This window comes from Prunus dulcis, chromosome 3 (assembly GCF_902201215.1).
Source record: "Prunus dulcis chromosome 3, ALMONDv2, whole genome shotgun sequence".
NCBI classification, from domain to species: domain Eukaryota; kingdom Viridiplantae; phylum Streptophyta; class Magnoliopsida; order Rosales; family Rosaceae; genus Prunus; species Prunus dulcis.
In genome coordinates this window covers 19,302,811-19,321,684 of record NC_047652.1, presented here as the reverse complement: position 1 = coordinate 19,321,684, position 18,874 = coordinate 19,302,811, and the positions used below count along the sequence as shown (strand labels likewise).

At 36.6% G+C, this 18,874-nt stretch overlaps 1 protein-coding gene and 4 non-coding genes across 5 annotated transcripts; all 5 read right to left on the bottom strand.

Annotated features, from left to right (window-relative positions):
* Positions 1 to 5,384: 5,384 nt before the first annotated feature.
* LOC117623656 lies at positions 5,385 to 5,507 on the bottom strand. Its single transcript, XR_004585184.1, has one exon. It is a non-coding gene; the product is annotated as a small nucleolar RNA snoR80 (small nucleolar RNA).
* A 70-nt stretch (positions 5,508 to 5,577) lies between these two features.
* Positions 5,578 to 5,694, bottom strand: LOC117623652. The gene has a single exon (XR_004585180.1). It is a non-coding gene; the product is annotated as a small nucleolar RNA Z152/R70/R12 (small nucleolar RNA).
* Positions 5,695 to 5,778: 84 nt separating this feature from the next.
* On the bottom strand, positions 5,779 to 5,866 carry LOC117623648. The gene has a single exon (XR_004585176.1). It is a non-coding gene; the product is annotated as a small nucleolar RNA R11/Z151 (small nucleolar RNA).
* Positions 5,867 to 5,998: 132 nt separating this feature from the next.
* On the bottom strand, positions 5,999 to 6,096 carry LOC117623643. The gene has a single exon (XR_004585172.1). It is a non-coding gene; the product is annotated as a small nucleolar RNA Z157/R69/R10 (small nucleolar RNA).
* Positions 6,097 to 10,651: 4,555 nt separating this feature from the next.
* Positions 10,652 to 12,514, bottom strand: LOC117622369 (peroxidase 3). Its single transcript, XM_034353020.1, has 4 exons — positions 12,153 to 12,514; positions 11,852 to 12,043; positions 11,576 to 11,738; positions 10,652 to 11,243 (listed from the first exon to the last, which is right to left on the bottom strand). The coding sequence occupies exons 1-4, from the start codon at positions 12,363 to 12,365 to the stop codon at positions 10,828 to 10,830; spliced, it is 984 nt and encodes a 327-aa protein (XP_034208911.1). The 5' UTR covers positions 12,366 to 12,514; the 3' UTR covers positions 10,652 to 10,827.
* Positions 12,515 to 18,874: the final 6,360 nt, after the last annotated feature.

The following is an 18,874-nucleotide window of genomic DNA, read 5'->3' as shown; positions in this document are numbered from 1 at the left end:
TCTCGATGTCTTCTACTTGCCAGGCTTGCTACTCGATCTTATTAGTGAAATGAGAGTAGTTTACTTGGTCTACCTGCTCGTGCATGGCGTCTATCAAGTCTTCTCCAACATTCAAGTCTCGAAGTCGGTCACAAGCTTCTCGATGTCTTCTACTTGCCAGGCTTGCTGCTCACGTCAGTGTCTCCCATGACGTGAACATCACTGTCTCCCATGACGTGAACATCACTGACTGACTTTCTCATTGACTTTCGGGGGTGGATTTCTTTGGATGTCATGCCTGAGCGGCGTATTGGTAGACTGAGTTTGCGATGGTTTTTTTATGGCTTGTTGCCTTGTACTGGCCCTTTCGAGGCAGGCCAATAAGCGCATTTCTTCAAGCACTTCTTAAGGTAGATCATGAGTCTGATCTCCCATAGGGCCTAGCCTCGCGTGAATGATTCTTTGCAAGCCCAAGTGGGCATGGACATCAGACGCGGGCCTAACCTTTCACGTAAGTTAGTCTTTAAACCTAATCTTCGATAGAGGCTCGATCTGCTTTAACTGAAACCCACGAATGCTTGTGACATGTCAGATACATTTTTGCCCTCCTTCTCTCTTGCTGGTTCCTGTTCGACCTGCATGTGACCTTTTGAGTTGCATGTCGGTGCATACATCTGTCTTTCTCTCTTTACCATAGGATCCCTGGCCAAGGTTTTGGACCAAGCTGATGTGCCTGAGGAGATGTCTAACCAAATTATTTTGGTCGTCCACTCTTTGAGCCAGCTGGTCGACCATAAGGCCAAGGTCTGCTTGACTGCTTTGATCTAAAGAAGAGAATTGTATGGACCCCAACGATACGCTGGCTAGGGTTTTATTGGAGGTATATGCGGTTGCATACATCAATGGCAGAGGCAAATGAGGGAATGGACGTAATTGTTCCACGACGGAGCCAAAGTTGGAGGCCGCACCAAGTTGGCTGTGACTGGTACCTACGTCGTGTATTGCTGTGACGCCATGAAGGTGTGCATCAAATCCAACCGTGAGGGAGGTTGATGTTGGAGTCGATCCATAGCTCTTACGATATCAATATGGTCCAAGAGTCGATCGCTAGCCGTTGTGGTAGCAATATGGTGCTGGTCGCGGGGTAGCAAGGAGGCGTAGAGGAAGATGGCGGCGCAATGCTCTCGACTATGAGGCCGAGATGAGGTGTAACGCCGGCTGGAAAGATGATGGCAGCCACTGTTGTGGCGTGTAGAACGTCACTTCGACCGTGGATTGCGGAGTTCAATTTAATGTCGCACTATAATTATGGATCAAACTCGTCTCAAATTATATCATAGTGGCGGTCTTCTCGTGCGCTTACTTTTAACCATGGTTGTTTGGAATGCCTTAGTTGAGGGTGAATAGGAGGAAACAGATTCCTTTAAGTTAAGAACATGTGTTGAGTATAACTTGTACTCTCAATGAAAGCACCAAATATGTTTGAGCAAAATTCCAAACAGGGCATATCAGGTTGATTCCTCAATCTTTGATCTTCTTTCTCTCTCTTCTTCCTCAATCCTTGCGAAATAAATTGGAGTAAATAGACCACACCCGGGGGATGTTGGACAAAGGCCCTCTGATGCCTAAGTTAGTTTAACTGGACCTTGAGAAATATACAACAATAGCTAAAGTGGTCGAAGTTTTCTCTCACAAGGAGAGCTGAGTGGCCAAAGTTGTGTGTGTATTTAAAGAGGGTGCAGCAAAGAGAAAGGGAGAGGGAAAATTTTGGTAGCGATTAAGTAAAGTTTTCGAGTTATCTTGAATGGCTTGTGTAGCCACATTTAATAACTCTCCTTGTATGCTAGGGTTTTGGGAATATAATCATTTTTTTTTATTAGGATTATTCTTTTCCAAAAAGATGATAAGAATTAATCCAGGAGATTTCATGGAAATTGGTTCGTTGATTTAAGGAGATATTCCTCTATTAAATCAAAGATAATTTCCCTAATTAAATAAGATTTAATTCAGGTAATTAGTTTACCTAAAGAATATTTCTTTTCCAATCGTCTTTTTATTGGCCAGCGAAATATGTGTTTCCACAAATAGTCCGACCAATTAAATCCTTATGTCCGATGTTGATTTTTTTTTTTTTTTTTAAAACTGAAGTGTTGCATTCAACAGACAGCAAAGAAACCGCTACAAAGCTGTAGATCAAGAAGGCCCAACCACAAAGGGAAATAGCATGGTCCCTAAGGTTAAAAACCAACCAAATTTAGCAGGGGCTAAAAGCAAAACACTGCTAGTGCCAAAGATAAAACAGCTAAAGGAGTTACATGAGCAAGGACATAGGCAGAGCCTAACACGCATCCATTCCTTCAGCTGGAGATATGGTGCTAAATACTTGGAGGGCAAGGGAGACCATCTTTGTTCAGAACATGGGTCATAAAAGATGGGGGTCTAATGACCCACACTTCCGTGCGCATCCTTTCCTTTGCTAGCGTTGCCAAAAGATTTTCATTCGCTGAACGAGGAATCCAAGAGCAATGACAATTAAAAAAGTTGGAAAGTTGCTCCTTGAACTTGCTCAGGATGGGATACAATGTCCAAGCCCCTATGGCAATATTACCATTTAAGCATTGAGTCACAGACCTTGAATCCGATTCTAGAATTACATGTCTTTTCCCCCTCTCTAAAGCAAACATGCTTCCCCAAAGAAGTGCCTAAGCCTCGACTTCCAAAACCAAACTTGTGGTGATTTGAACTATCTTTGCAGTGATGAACTTGTATTGGGAGTCTCTAATTATAATTCCAAGTCCGACCTTGTCATTTCTAAGGTTCGATGCAACATCCACGTTGACTTTGATGATATTTCCATATGGGGTTGACCGGATAGATGGAGTAGTTCGATGGTTGTTCAAACTCAGAATGTTGTTGTGGGTATGGGTAGTTTGGACAGCAAGGAAATTGGTTACACCACTTGAGGTAGCATAAATTGTCACTTCTAGGATGGTCTTTGGTGCTCAAATACAACATTACACTGGATTTTCCATTTGTTCCACCCATTGGTGGACCTAGAAATTTTTTAGAGGAGGTTCAAAATTAACTAAGAATGAAAATTTGTTTTTCGGAATAATCATTTTATCAAGATAATTTTTGACGGCTTTTATTCCCCACTGGTGGACCTAGAAATTTTTTAGAGGAGGTGCAAAATTAACTAAGTATGAAAAATTGTTTTTCGGAATAATCATTTTTTCAAGATAATTTTTGGCGGCTTTTATTCCTTACACATCAATTAAGAAAACTTGATTTTATGGGATTTTAGTATGAAGTATATATTGACTAAATGAGCCATCATGTTTAGCCTAAATCGTATTTTGCACTAAAATCGATTTTTCATATTTTGATTTGGTGGGAATTTGATTTTCTAGTATTTTTATTTGAATCCAAATAGTTACAGTGTAAACTTAAGTAAATAAAGTACTATAAAAATAAATTAAAGTAAAAGGACAAAGACATTTACTTAAATGTTGAAAATTGAAATAAGGTGATATGTTCAATATATCACAAAATATTTGAGCAATCCACAAAATATTGAGCAATCCACAAAATATTTAACATCAGAGTTCAATATAATTGTTCCAACCACGTTACTGCCCCAAATGGGAGCATTAAATTGGGCTCTACCTCCTTGGGGCTCATAAATATAGAGTGGTTGGGTCAAGTTGGTTTGGTTTGGCAGCCCCATGAACTATTGTGTTGATAGGCAACGTGTCACCTCTATGGCTGAATGGCTTTACAAAGTGATTGGGCCTCATAGTTCTCTATGTGTTGACAGAACCTGGATTATTTCCCATATGGCCTATACTTGTTGGGGCATTTGGCGTAGTCGTTGTGCGAAGATCTTTGATGGCAGTCCCTTGTGTCCAAAACAAACGTTGTCTCATAAAAAATGCATGATCTCTTACTTTGATTTGCTGAAAGATGTTTCCTATCCCATGCACCAACCTGGTACCACCTTTACCATGGATGATGTTTGGTCCCCCCCGCCTGCTACTTGGAGCAAGTTAAATGTGCATGCTAGTTGGACAACGACTCATCCTGATGCTGGTCTTTGAGGGGTAATTCAGAATTCTGGTGGTATGTTCATGGGTGGATTTGCTGCATGTAAAATTGCAAATTCGGTTCTTGAAGCTGAAGCCCACGCAGCTCTGGCTAGTTTATCACTTGCGGCTGAGATGGGTCTGGCAAATGTTGTCATTGAATCGGACTCCCAAGTGCTCATGAATTGCGCAAGGGGCAAAATTCGTAAAGGAATTTGGTCCATCTACCCCATCCTCTCTGCCATTAAAAGATGCTGCAACAATTTTATCTTTTGTGATTGGCGATGGATCTCTCGCCGGGCCAATAGAGCCGTTGCGGCTATTGCTAGGAGGACGAAGTGCGATAAAGTTTGGCTTGACAGACCCCCTTCTTCCCTTGTGTTTGTTCTTCAATCGGATGGTCTGCCTTGCCCCCCATGTTAATCTCCTTTTGCTAGAGGCTGATGTGCTCCTTTGTTGACATCCTAGTTTGCGGCCCTCTAGTTTCTGTTACTTTCTGTTTTCTTTTTCTCTAGCATGTTTGTGGTTTTTTTTGCTTGCTTCTGGGCGGGTCTGTGCCCTAGGTTGCCATCTTTTTCTTTCCTTGTTTCTTTTGGGCTGCTTTCCCTTCAATGAAGTTTCCCTTTCGACCAAAAAAAATGAGAGAATTTTTGGGCTCCATATCATGAAATTGACCGAAGATAATCCAAAATTTGTGGACTTCCTTGTATAGAGCCTTAGAACCCCAGCAGGCCCCACATTTTAAAAAACTGCACCTACAAAAGCATGAAAAACCAGCGGGCCTTCATATTGAAAAATATTAAAAATTATTTTTTATGTTGCAACGGTCCTGTTTTTTTCCCCTTATGTTTACCATTTCATTCTTCTTCTTTTTTTCCTCCTCTTTGCTTTCATTTTTTTTTCTTTCATGGACGTACTTCAATTGTTCTATGTTTCTATCTAGATTTAAATATGCCTCTCTTTTTTTTTAAGTACAAATTTGAATCATTAGGACTTTATATTTTATTGTGTTTACTTTCAAATTTTGTCTTTTTAATATTTTCCAAATTTAAATTTTTTTAGGTAGAAATGCTCGTAAAAAAAAATTAATATAATATAAACATACATTAAAACAAAATAAGTTAACAACAACAAAAATTAATGTAAGACTAAGGGCAATGTGGGGCTTGGTGAATGTTTCGAGGTGTGTTCACAAAATTCCAATTTAAACAAATAGAAAACCAGAACCATGATTTACATAATGGTTTTCAAGCAGGTTAGATTGAAGACTTATTATTATTATTATGAATTAACCTGAAATAAAGTTTTATGTTTATCAAAAGTAAATGTATGGGGTGTTTCCAGGATCCAATGGCATTGAGTATCCATTGATCAGGATGGCCACATAGGTCAATGTAGCGTCCGAGCCATTACATCAGGAGGAACCAATAATCCTCTAGAATTGGTAATGGACGCATTTTCACAATTTGGTTTTCAATTTTACTAGATTAAATTTAAAACTTGATTATGTGGGAATGGAGCTCAGTGGAAGGAGAAGTCGTTTTGTAAGAATGAGCTCACGGCGAGACCCCCCTCAAAAGAAGGCCCGTCCACTGCCCAAAACACGTCCAGTGCTTCATCTCATCATCGCAAACCACAACCCAACAAATCAAGATTTGCACGCTTTAAACCAAACCAAAACTACTGTGAAAATTTGAAGGAAAAATAATTAAAATTTGAGCCTCAGTGTGTGTAACAATCAGATCATTCACCCTAAGGCCTCACTGAAATCCGCTAAGATATTTAAAAATTATCATCATAAGCTCCATACTGCCATATAAACCCTAACAAACAAGAACAATTTTACAGCATAAAAAAGCCAATAAATTTGACATGGGTGACTTTGGAAAAACGCACTTTTCAAAACTACAGATTGGAAGATAAGAGAAAACAGATTTAAGAGTGCTCAGACAGCCAAGGGTTTGTAATCAAACTTTTGGGAGAAGAACCCAGATCATAAACTCTAGTCCACAAATAGCCTCATCACCGCACACTTCCGATTTAACAGAAAACACAAATGAGCTGCAAACGCAGTTGAATTTGATTGAAAAACCCTAGATTTGGGATCTAAGAAAACTTCTGCGAGAAAGGATTAGGGTTTAGGAGGCGTAGAGAGAATGGGATGAGAAGTGTGTGAGAGTTGGGTGGCATATATAGGCACCTGTTAGGGTGGGAGTGGGAAAGTATGTGATATATCATACATGGAAATTAGGGACCAAAATGGGTTTCGCCATTTTGGGTTTTTTGTTGGGTTTGGGCCACAATGAAATGGGCGCAAGAGAAGAGCCTCATTCGAGGTGAATGTTTTGGATCTGACACCTTATTAAATCGAAAGAGTTAATGGGCCAAATGAATTCCATTTGTAATTAACAAGAAACCTCAAAACCCATTGTCAGTTCTAGTGTTTTTTGTATTATATTCTTCATCTTTCCCAACCAAATAAAAATTTGATATGCATTTTTCATCTACGTAATGGTAGCATGGATGGCGAATATTGTGGTTCAAGTCAATTGACCAAGATAATGTGCCCGTCACCTTGTATAGGGTAGAATATTGCTACATTATTAATGGATTGAAGAGTTCATATTAATATGTACCAAAAGCTAATCTATGTGTGTATGCCTCCAATCAAGCGAAAAAACAAAATTACATATAGAGGATCATCAATGGGGGTTGTATAAGTAGGTGTAGTAAATGGTTGTAAATATAGAGGACGTGGCTGAGATGTAAAAAAAGATGGAGCTTTACATCTGTTTTTACATCTTGAAAATGGGCCCCACGGGCCCCACAAGAGAGAAAGTAGGAGTGAGGAGAGAGAAGAGCAGGTGGATTCCAAAACCATTTGATTCAGAAGCGCGAATACAGTCGCACTCTCCCAGCTTTTCTTTTTGGTGGGCCTTTATTACATGTGGGAGTGTTGTGGTCGTAGCCGTTGGAGTTGCCAAATATAAAAAGCAAAAAAATAAAGATTGCTGTCAAAACTCAAAAGCAAACGGCTACAAATTGGATGGCTTTTGAAATGAAAGGCCACCATTTGGATGGCTGTGATTTTTTAAAGGCCGCCAACGGCTACAAATTGGATGGCTGTGATTTTTTAAAGGAATTTTGTCCGAAAATTGATTCAAAAAATCTGATTCTCTATATATAGCTACAACCTTTGCTCATAAAAACGTTCTTCATCACTCTCAATTCTCCCTTAAAGATTGCTTATTTCCAATTTCTTAGTTTTGTTCGCTCTCTTTTGTGAACATCAAAATGAGTGGACCGGAGAAGGTTCGAAAAGAGCCAAATTGCTAAATTTATTTATTGAAGAAGATATAGCTCTATGTAATGCCTACTTAGCTATTAGTGAAGATACAATTATTAGAAACTCTTAACAAGCTAATGTATTTTGGGGAAAATAAAGATATTTAGATAAGATGGATGATTTTGATGAAATGATGCTAGAGATAGCTTTGATATTTATAGAAAATCAACGATATTTGAAATGAGAATCAAGGGATTGAGATGAAGATAAGAGAAACTCATCCAACGGTTGAAGATGAGATAAAATTCTATCATGTCAGATTTTGAATTGTATGCATATAGAAACAATAATGGATGTTGAATTGTGTGCAAAAACGTGATAAGATACCAATGGTTCAGATTAAATGTACTTTATGATCCAATGGTTCTTGTTGGATGAAATCATATCTTCTCTAAATTTAAAAAAATTTAGGTCTATTTGTTTGGAAAAATAAAATAAAACTAACACACACAAAATTAATTTTATAAAGTTAACACACACAAAAAAATTTAACACAAAAATGAATTAAGACAATAAAATCAAATATACATCTTTGAATTTACATCTTCCCCATTGAAACAAAAATCACATTTACACCCTCCGGATATGTAAATGGGATGTAGAAACAAAAATCTTATTTATTTATTTTGGCTGTTTTTATTTATTTATTGTGAGGGTTATACATATTTAATTTTTAGGTATTATTATATATTGAATGCCTTAATTTTCTGGTTTAATGAGGTGAAAGTTACATGTTCTTGCATGCCTATAAAAGGGTACTACTCCTTCACATTTGATATACCATCAAAATATCACATACCACAATCACCACCACAATCTGATTCTCTCTTTTTCTACTTTTATATATGTTCTCTACTTTCTATTAGTATTTTGGGCAATGGTTATGTGATTTGGAAACATATCCGTCTGTGAAAGTCCCATATGGGGGCATAAAAAACAATTTCACAACTGACTCTTACAAAGTCTAGGTTTTCATAGCAATATGATATATATTATAACACATAATCTATTTCAATAAATTTTTAATATATGATTTTGGGCCAAAATCTAAGGCTTTATATATTGGACCATATGTTTATTAAGTCTCGGGCCTTGATATTTTCAATATAGAAGAGGTTTTGGGCTAAAACCTTGAAGGCTTTACTTATTTAAGGTGCTGAGTGGGGATTTTGCGTGCAAAATATTAGCCAAGTATCTAATTTTTATTGCAAAGTGTTTGGCTAGATGGGTGAAGAAACCACCTAAGTGTGGGCAGCTGCCCATAGTAGGCATGTATTGGGTCTGCCAGTGATGTAGACCGCCAATACCTGCACGTAGGGAGGTTACAAAGGCTTTAGGATAATGTCTTTGACGTACTTCACTGTACCAAGCTCACCTTCTTACTTATAATTTATTTTACTTTTACTTACCTATCAAATTGTTTTTTTTTCTTTCAGTTTTATTGTACCTTAAAAATTTTCCAATTTATAATATAAAAGTTTTGTATTTGGCTTTACAGAAAATGAAAACTATAATTTTTAAAACACTTATATCATATATGTAAAAGCGTTTTTCATTGAAGAATTAAATTGAACCCAATTCCAACTCAATTGAACACGTTTTATTCAAAATCGTTTACTTTTATGATTTTCTTCCCTTTCTGATTATTTTGCACACTGCTTTTGGAACCATCATTATGGCGCATAAATGCATTGTTTCATCAGAATTTCCAATCAAGGCTCCTTTTGAGGTGAACTTGAATCGGTCCTGATAAGATTATCTAACTCAATTTCGTCTAGTGGATATCAAAGTATCAATGTCATGGACAGATCTAGACATTTTGGTGTTTATGGGTTAGCACAATGTTGGAGTAGAATCTCCCTCTCACTTTGTAGAGATTGTATCCATCTAGGAAGCCAAAAGCTTCGGAAGTGCTGCCCTAAAAAAGAAGAAGCTATAATTTGGTATGACCATTGCCTCTTAAAATACTCATTTGAAATTTTATCTGGAATAAGTGACACAGATAACGGGAAGAATGTAGAGGGTAAAGCATTCGTTGAGGTTCCATTCTTGTTCGACAAAAAAGTTCATGAATTGTTGACTCGATTATGTGCTATGGGACTTGAAAGGTTGGGGTAAAACATGGTTTAGTTTTTGGTGCGGTCTAACATACTGGGGACCTTTCTAGCAAAAATTACAAGAACTGTTTTGAAGTAGCAATGAGAGAGCTTCTAAAAAAACAAAGGATTAAGAACTGTGCGTGTTTATTATGGAAGTTGTACTATTAGATACTACACTTACCGATTTTAGGATTAGACTTACTCCAATTTGGAAGTTTAGGAGTTGTTAGGTGTTGGTGTTTACAATTGAAAAATATCAAATATGCTATACTTATAATCAAGAAGAGTTACAATCTTTCAAATGAAACATTGTGAATGAAATCAGGAGGGCAATTAATCCAACGAGAAAATCGTCAATTGAAAGAGCAAACCGAGCTCTCCAATCCGAGGGACAGCTTTGCAGATCATGCTCATAGGGAACCAAATAATGATTAAATAATGTCATGTCATTACGATGTTTTCTTTTTGTCATTTCAAAATTCTAAACTTTCGAATATTGGTGGTGGGTATAGTTTAGGGACGGCGGTGAAGCATGGACTCATCACAGCGGAGCAGATCTGGTCTTGGAAAAAAATATATAGAAATCTGAAAAAAAAAGTTAAAAAAATAAATAAATCTCAATCAGCCAATTTCATTAATTGACAGGGCACTACCACATAAGTGGCTATATGATGTGGTAAATTAATGTGGTCAATTAAGTGTGTTTAAATAGTATTACTAACTACATTATGTGGTCAATTAAGGATGTTCCTTTTTTTTTCTTTTTTTCTTTTTTTTTTCGTAATAAACCTAAAACTATGGATGAGTTGGGAGGAGAAAGAGGGAGGCACAGGTCGGGGAGAGATGGGGAAAGATGATGAGAGAGAAGGTGAAAGTTTTAAAGAATATTGATTAATTAAATAAAACAATATAAAACAGTGGATTATTTTAAATAAAGTGACATGTACACATCTATTGACACATAACATGGTTGTTAAATGTAATCAATTTAGTGTATTCAAATAACATTGCTTTTTTTAGAATTTTATTATAAAGTTTGAAAAATCACGTCGTTAAAGTGGTGATTAGTCATACTCGTGACAAAAATTAATATACAATATAATGATTTAGAATCACATAAAACAAACATGATGTTGACTGAGAAAGAAAGCAACACTCCGATCGATGGACCTCATTTATTCATAATTTCATACAAACCCAATCAACCTATACTCTTTAAATAAATAAAAAAGCATACATAAACATTGCCACACCGAAAACGAAAAAAAAAAAAAAATACTAATAAGAAAAGACTGAGAAATTATTTAACCAAAGATTATTCCTAGCTATTAACAACTGCACATTGCTTCCTAATCTCACCAGCTGATCCAGTCTTAACATTAATCCGACCCATTTTCTCCATGGACTTGGCAAATTCGTCATAGAAATTCTGAAGTGGACCTTTGAGGAGCTGGTTGATATAATTAAGGGTGGTTGAGCTTGTGGTTAAAGCAGCATCAGATTGAAAGAGGCCTCGTCTTTTGAGCAAAAGTGTGTAGTAGCTGAGGTCAAATGTCCTGTGGCTTCCAGGGTCCATTTCAACTATTGTAGTATTATCAGTTGAACTTTTGCACTTGTTTGCCTTGAGATTCGCTGCGTATTGCTTGTCCAAAGCCGGGTCCTGGTCACCCACTCCGGTGAAATTGTAAAGACGGTTCGAAAATGATGAGCAATGAGAGATACCAATTGTGTGAGCCCCTGCATTCACAATTTTGCAAGAACATAAGTCTCGTAAGAGAATATTACTCAGTAGCCGTTAATATTATATCAAATTAATTCTATATATTTATATATATATATATATATATGAGTTTACCCGATTAGTAGTTCAAATTAACAGTTTGTTAACATAGAAACAACATAAGTCTCTTAAGAGAATATTACATAGTAGTAGGCCGTATTTGGCTCTCTATATTTATATATACGATATATACAAGGGCACTTAATCGATAGTTCAAATTGACAATTTGCCAACATAACATGTAGGTTATTTGGAAAGGCAACATTTTCTATTCAACGTTTAGATTTACCTGAGAGCAAGACCAAGTCCATCAAATCAAGACCAACATTACCAAAACTTGTTTGGAGAGTGGTGAAATTGCTGGTTGGGGCTGGGATGTTGGCTAAGGCTTCTGCTCTCCTTGAGATCACCCCATCTCTTCTACCTGTTGGAACCTTCCAAAATGGACCTCCCTAACCAAACCAAGGAAAAGGATTTAAAGAAAAAAAAAAAAAAAACATAATAAGTTCACTCAGTTTTAATAAAATTTACTTTTAAAACTTGGATGATTGGTTGGAGATCTTACTGTTGCTACAATAGAGTCTCTTGCTGCCAAAGCAATAGCATCTGCACAAGAAACTACTCCAGGGCATTCAGCTTCAAGTAGGGTCTTGATTCTGTCAATGAAGTTAAAGCCTCTGAGTGTTAGATTTGGAGGGGCAACTTTTTCAGCTTGGTTACTTGAAGTTGAGTTCAGAAGAACAGATGCATCACAACCCTGTCAAGCAAAAACATTTAAAAAAAATTAATTAGTTTTAAAAAATTTAATTCTGACACTAACAAAGTAGACTGCAGAATCTTGGGCCCAGAAGATGATGAACACAAACCCTGACAAAGCAGTCATGGAAGTGCATTCTTATGAGGGCTGCTGCAACTGAAGGTGCATTGTGTATGTGTTCATCTACAAAATCCTTCACAATCTTCTCTGCTTTTGGGCAGTTCTTGGCATAAAAACCCAACTGCAACTGAGCTTCACTGAGGCCTAAAATCACCAAAAAGCATGAAGCTAATAAAATCCCGGAAAAACGAACCGATCCCATTTTCGTTTGCAGACAAGCTTCAGCTGTAAACTTGAATGTAGTTGCAGTTCCAAATTTAGGACTGGAAATTTATAGACCCCAGCTTCAACTTGAGCTGTGAAAAATAAGAAAATTGCAGGGTGACGAAAATAATCCAGCTAGCCAACTAACATGTGCTTGGAGTGCTTGGAGGCAAAGCTTTTATCATATTTTAATAAAAATTATTACTTATATGAGCAGTTAGGCTTGTCCCTCATAAGATAACAAGCAAAGTAAATTCAAAATTCACTTTGATGATGGATTATGTCTGAAGCTAGCGTCTGACTGACAACACACATCTTTTATGGTCCCATTGCCACCATAATTTATGTTTTTTTTCATAATTAATTGGAGATTATATAAATTTATGTTCCTTAATTAAGGTGACTTGATTACAACTTGGTAACAGTTTTAAGTTTAGCAGTCAACGGTGGCGGCTTTATATATAGATATATGACTCTGTGTGTATATATTAACGTGGATTTGGTGGATGTTGATCTGAAGTTTGCATAATAAAGCAGAAAACTCAACTGCTCCGGTACTGGAAATTTTAATTTTTATAATTTCTTCTCACCTATCCAATTTTCTTATCAATTAATGGCTATATGCTGCCACCTGCGTGGCTGGTCTTAATTTTTTATAAAATTAAAAAAAAAACAGAATATTATGCAATGAAAAAGACAAAATGGGAAAAAACAATATTAATAGAGACGACTTGTCTTATCTTCTGTTCAAGGGCGAAACTAGGAATTTTTCAACTAGTGGGCTAGCTAAAGTATTATTAGCTTAAAATTTAATGATTATTTTTTATTGGTACTTACAATTTCTATAGTCTTTTTAGAAATAAAAGTAAACAATAAATCATATAAACGAAGTTAGTTCATAGCTTCATAGACTAATTTTTAATAAGTTTTAACATAAACCAAATAGGGTTTAATTCCATAGTGGATTGAACATCTAAGGCTTTTTACCTAGATTGATCTTAAGTTCCTTCATGCATTCATATCATACATGAAAAGTTGTTGTATGTAAAAATATTGATTAAGTATGAAAAATGGGTTTGCGGAATAATCATTTCCTCAAAATAATTTTTGGCGGCTTTTATTCCTCACACATCAAATAAGAAAACTTGATTTTACGGGATTTTAGTATGAAGTATATATTGACTTAATGAGCCATCATGTTTAGCTTAAATCGTATTTTGCACTAAAACTGATTTTTCATATTTTGATTTAGTGGGAATTTAATTTTTTAGTATTTTTATTTGAATCCAAATGGGGGGTACTTCCTTCTTTATTTTTATCTTACTCAATTTACTTAAATGTTGAAAATGAAAATAAGGTAATCTATATAGCGCCATTGACTGGGCTAATATTGAAAATAAGTTAAATATATAAATTTGATATACTTTTTTCTTTTAAAAAAAACCACACTGGGCTACATAGGATGTGAATGATTCTGTTGATGATGTATTTAAGATCATAATTAATTGAAGGAAAATACTTCCCTCGTTATCATGTAAATAGAAACTCTTATATTTCTATTAATTACAATGTGATATGTGTGCATAAATTTTTATTTTTATTTTTTTAAGAATTATTTTTACATATGTGTGTTTCGCAGGAAGGAGTATCTCTTTGAAAGAGGCAAGCATTATCCTTAATTCAATATTTGGGAGCGTCCAAGTTTTTGAACAACCAGACCAAGTTGACTTTCTCCTTTGTGTTAGGCCAATGGGGTTTTTCGACATATTTTTCCTACTGATCTTTTGGTAACATGGTCTATAAAGCCAAAACCCTAATAATTTTGGCTTCATCCCTGCAAAATCATTATGCTATGCTATGAGCCTATGAAGTTTGAGACAAAGTGTAACATCATCAATTACTTATATAGCTCTTTATCTCATATCATTGAAAAACATATTAAGAGAATCCACTTTAAGCTTCCATTAGAGTGAATAATTAAAATTAAAGTTAAAGAAAATGCTTAAAGTGATCATACATCAGATGATAAATATCTTTTGTTAGCCTTAATCTAATTTTTAATCAAACTTTTAAGCATGCAGAGGCTATAAGTACTTTGGAAGGAAAAAGATTGTTTTTATTGATTCTTTGCTCTCTCTCTCTCTCTCTCTTTTTGCCATGCACTTCCAGTCATTAACTGCATACCTTTTTTATTATTTTATTATTTTTTATACTGCCCCAAACGACATAAATATCATTGATAAAAATAGAAAGACTTGATTACAATGGTGGCATACGCAATCAATCATTTGAACCTATACTCAAATCCAAACAAATATCTAGTACAAATTTTCATCAAGTATAAAAGATAATCACGACTACGGTAGAACTCCTATTAATAGGGTAAAAAAATAATAATCACGACTATGCTGCATATTTAACAGAGCCAAAATACAACAAAGTTTTTTTTTTTTTTTTAGTTGAGAAATTCTATGATTGTATTCATAATTCAACCAAAAAGGCTACTAGTCACAAAGTACCAATACAAACTAGCCACAAAAGGGCTATTACAATAACTGAGCAGTCTAATATCAAAAGTAAGACAATCTGGTGTGTCTCCACTAACGATCAGGCAGGATCAAAGAAACTTTAGCATAGGCATCCCAACTAAAATTGCAAACTTAGAATAATAAATAAAAAAGGATAAAGCTTGAAAAAATCAAGCCATAACAATACAAATAAAACTCTCACAAAGGAGAGATGAAAAGCTCTCACAAAAGGAGAGGTGAAAACTACGCAGAGAATCCAAAGAGTCTCTGCAACTTATTCCAACCATAAAGAAATTGCAAAAAAGATGGTGGTGGAGATCCGATGCCGAAATGCAGGTGAAGAGCCAACGTGAGCCGCAGCTGCCTATAATGATTAGATGAAAATCATAACAAAATTAAAACAAATAGGGAAAACCCTTTGTTTCTAAGAAGAGAAACAGAAAGAAAAAGAAGAAGAAGAAAAAAAGGAAAGAAAAGAGAGAAGAGAAAGCAGAGAGAAGTTTTCCTAGAAAGAAACTTCAGTGAGCCACATATGTTGTAAACACTAAAGTTGTAGCCATATCATTTTATAGTGAAAGGTTACCACTGCTGCTCTCCGAGGACGTAGGCATAGCCGAACCTCGTTAAAAGCTGTGTCTTATCTATTTTACGTACATCTCAATATCCGCACATATCTCAGGTTATTTTATAACACGTTATCAGCACGATAGTCTCTCCTTTTATTTCTGAAATTTTTTCAACTCAACACTATGTGGTTATTCCTCTGTCTCCTTTACTGTTATTTAAAGTATGGTGCGGCAAATTAACCTACTTTAAAGGGTGGTGCGGAATAATCGTCCACGCTTTTACTGTCATTTAAAATATGGTGCGGGATTAACGTCCATACAGCAAACAATTTAATTCATGACAATTTATTTTTATCATCAATTAATATACCTGAATAAAGAAATTCCTATTAATAAGTGGTTTAAATGTTCCAGATCTCGAACCTAAAGTTTTGGACAGCAAATTCATGACACTTTATTAATAATAAAGAAATTCCTATTAATAAGTGGTTTAAATGTTCCAGATCTCGAACCTAAAGTTTTGGACAGCAAATTCATGACAATTTATTTTCAATTAATATACCTGAATAAAGAAATTCATATTAATAAGTGGTTTAAATGTCTCAGATCTCAAGCCTAAAGTTTTGGATGGCAAATTTGGCAAAACTGGAGTTTGCGGCCTTGGACCTTTCCGGGGACAACTTTTTATCATGGGTCCTGGATGCCAAAATTCATCTACGAGCCAATGGCCTCGGACAAACAATTGTAGATGAGAATAATGCTTCGCCTGAAGAGAATTCGAAGGCCATGATCTTTCTTCGCCGCCACATCCATGAGGCGCTGAAAAGCGAATATGTGGTGGTTGATGAACCGTTGGTTCTGTGGAAAGCTCTAGGTGAAAGATATCATCACCAGAAGACGATGACTCTTCCAAGAGCTAGATACGAATGGACCCACTTGAGATTTCAAGATTACAAGTCAGTGTCCGAGTATAACTCTGCTATGCACAGAATTACCTCATTAATGAGGCTATGTGGAGAAAATATATCTGAGGAGGATATGCTCGAAAAAAACTCTGAGCACTTTTCATGCTTCAAATGTCCTCCTTCAACAGCAATACAGACATAGCAGTTTCAAGAAGTACTCGGAACTTGTATCTTGCCTCTTGTTAGTTGAGCAGAATAATGAGCTATTATTAAAGAATCACCAATCTCGCCCAACGGGCTCAGCGCCACTTCCTGAAATAAATGCTGCATCTCAGGAAGTGAATGCCACTTCATCTCGTGGTAATATCCACAAACGTGGGCGATGGGGCAAGCGTGGCCACTGGCAAGGAAATAGAAAAAAATCGTGGTGCTCGTTCAGAGGGTTTAGGTCCAAGGAGTGGTCCATCCACGAACGGCAAAAATGCATCCCGTAATAAGGGAAAGGCACAGATGAGCCATGTGCCTAGAAATGTTGATAGCCCTTGTCACAGATGTGGTGCAAAGGGACATTTGGTGCGCACATGTCGTACGCCCAGGCATTTGGCGGATCTTTATCAAGCTTCACTTAAGAATAGGAAAGTGGAGATAAATTACATTGATCATGCTCCGCTAGCCAAAGATGGCTCATCAGAAATATCACGTCAGCTAAACAAGACGCATCTAGATGTTTCTGATTTTGTTACTAAAAGAGGGAATGAAGGTTATGAGTCCGAATTAGATTAAATTCCTTAATGTACTATTTGTATTAGCTGTACTATTTGTATTAGCTGAAGTGTTGTTTAAATTTCAATCCAATAAAAGTGGTAATGTTGTCTTCTTTATTGATTTCAGCTTATTTTACTTATTTGGTGGTATGGATGTAAATTATGGATGCCCTCAAAACAAAGGCTATGGCAGAGATATTTGTCTCGCAGACAGCGCAACTACTCATTCGATCCTTCAAGATCGGAAGTATTTCTCAAAATTAATGCTTACAAAAGCAAAGGTAACAACCATATCAGGTCCTGCAAATCTGATTGAAGGTTCAGGAAGAGCCCAAATTATGTTACCGAATGGAACAATCCTGTCCATTCCAGATGCTTTGTATTCATCTAACTCCAGAAGGAATCTATTGAGTTTCAAAGATATACGTTTGAATGGCTACCATGTTGAAACAAAGAAAGAGGAAAACATGGAATATCTTTGTATTACCTCCAGTGATACCCAAAAGCGTATACTGGAGAAGCTTTGTGAGCTCTCATCGGGGTTGTATTACACAACCATACGGACAATTGAGGCACATAGTATCATGGACCAAGAGTCCACTGGCTCAAATGCTTTTAAGCTTTGGCATGACAGGTTGGGTCATCTTGGATCCACCATGATGCGCAGGATCATCACCAACTCTAAAGGACATCCCTTATTGACTAAACACATTATGTTATCAAGTGACATCTTTTGCCGAGCTTGTTCACAAGGGAAGTTGGTGATCAGACCATCACAACTAAAGGTTGATGTTGAGTCTCCATCATTTTTGCAGAGAATTCAAGGGGACATTTGTGGACCTATTCATCCCCCATGTGGACCATTTCGGTACTTTATGGTCTTGGTGGGCGCATCTACCCGATGGTCACATGTTTGTCTTTTATCTACTCGGAATATGGCATTTGCTAGGCTTTTGGCTCAGATAATTAAATTACGAGCCCAATTCCTAGATTATCCCATTAAGTCAATCAGACTCGATAATGCTGGTGAATTTACATCTCAAACTTTTGATGACTACTGCATGTCACTAGGCATTGATATTGAACATCCTGTTCCCCATGTGCATACTCAAAATGGCTTGGCAGAAGCTTTAATTAAACGCCTTCAATTGATAGCGCGCACTTTGCTAATGAAAACAAAGTTGCCAATTTCTGCTTGGGGATATGCCATTTTACATGCAGCATCACTTGTGCGATTGAGGCCTGTTGCCAACAATCAATGTTCTCCAATACAACTCGTATTGGGAAATCAACCAAACATTTCACATTTAAAATTTTTTGGGTGTGCGGTATATGTGCCTATTGCACCACCGCAACGTACTAAGATGGGCCCTCAACGCAGATTGGGAATTTATGTTGGTTTTGATTCACCATCTATCATCAAATACTTGGAACCCCTGACGGGTGATATTTTTTCCGCACGATTTGCGGATTGTGATTTTGATGAGACAATCTTCCCACCATTAGGGGGGGAAAAATCTGTGTCTAAAGAACAAGGCAAACTCATTCCTGAAAAACGACATGAATTGTCATGGAATGTATCCACATTGTCTCATCTCGATCCTCATACTGCTCAATGCGAAAACGAAGGGAGAAGGATCGTTCACCTCCAAAGTATTGCAAATCAGATGCCAGATGCATTTAATGATGCAGCAAAGGTGACAAAATCTCATATCCCAACTGCAAATGCACCAGCACGGATTGA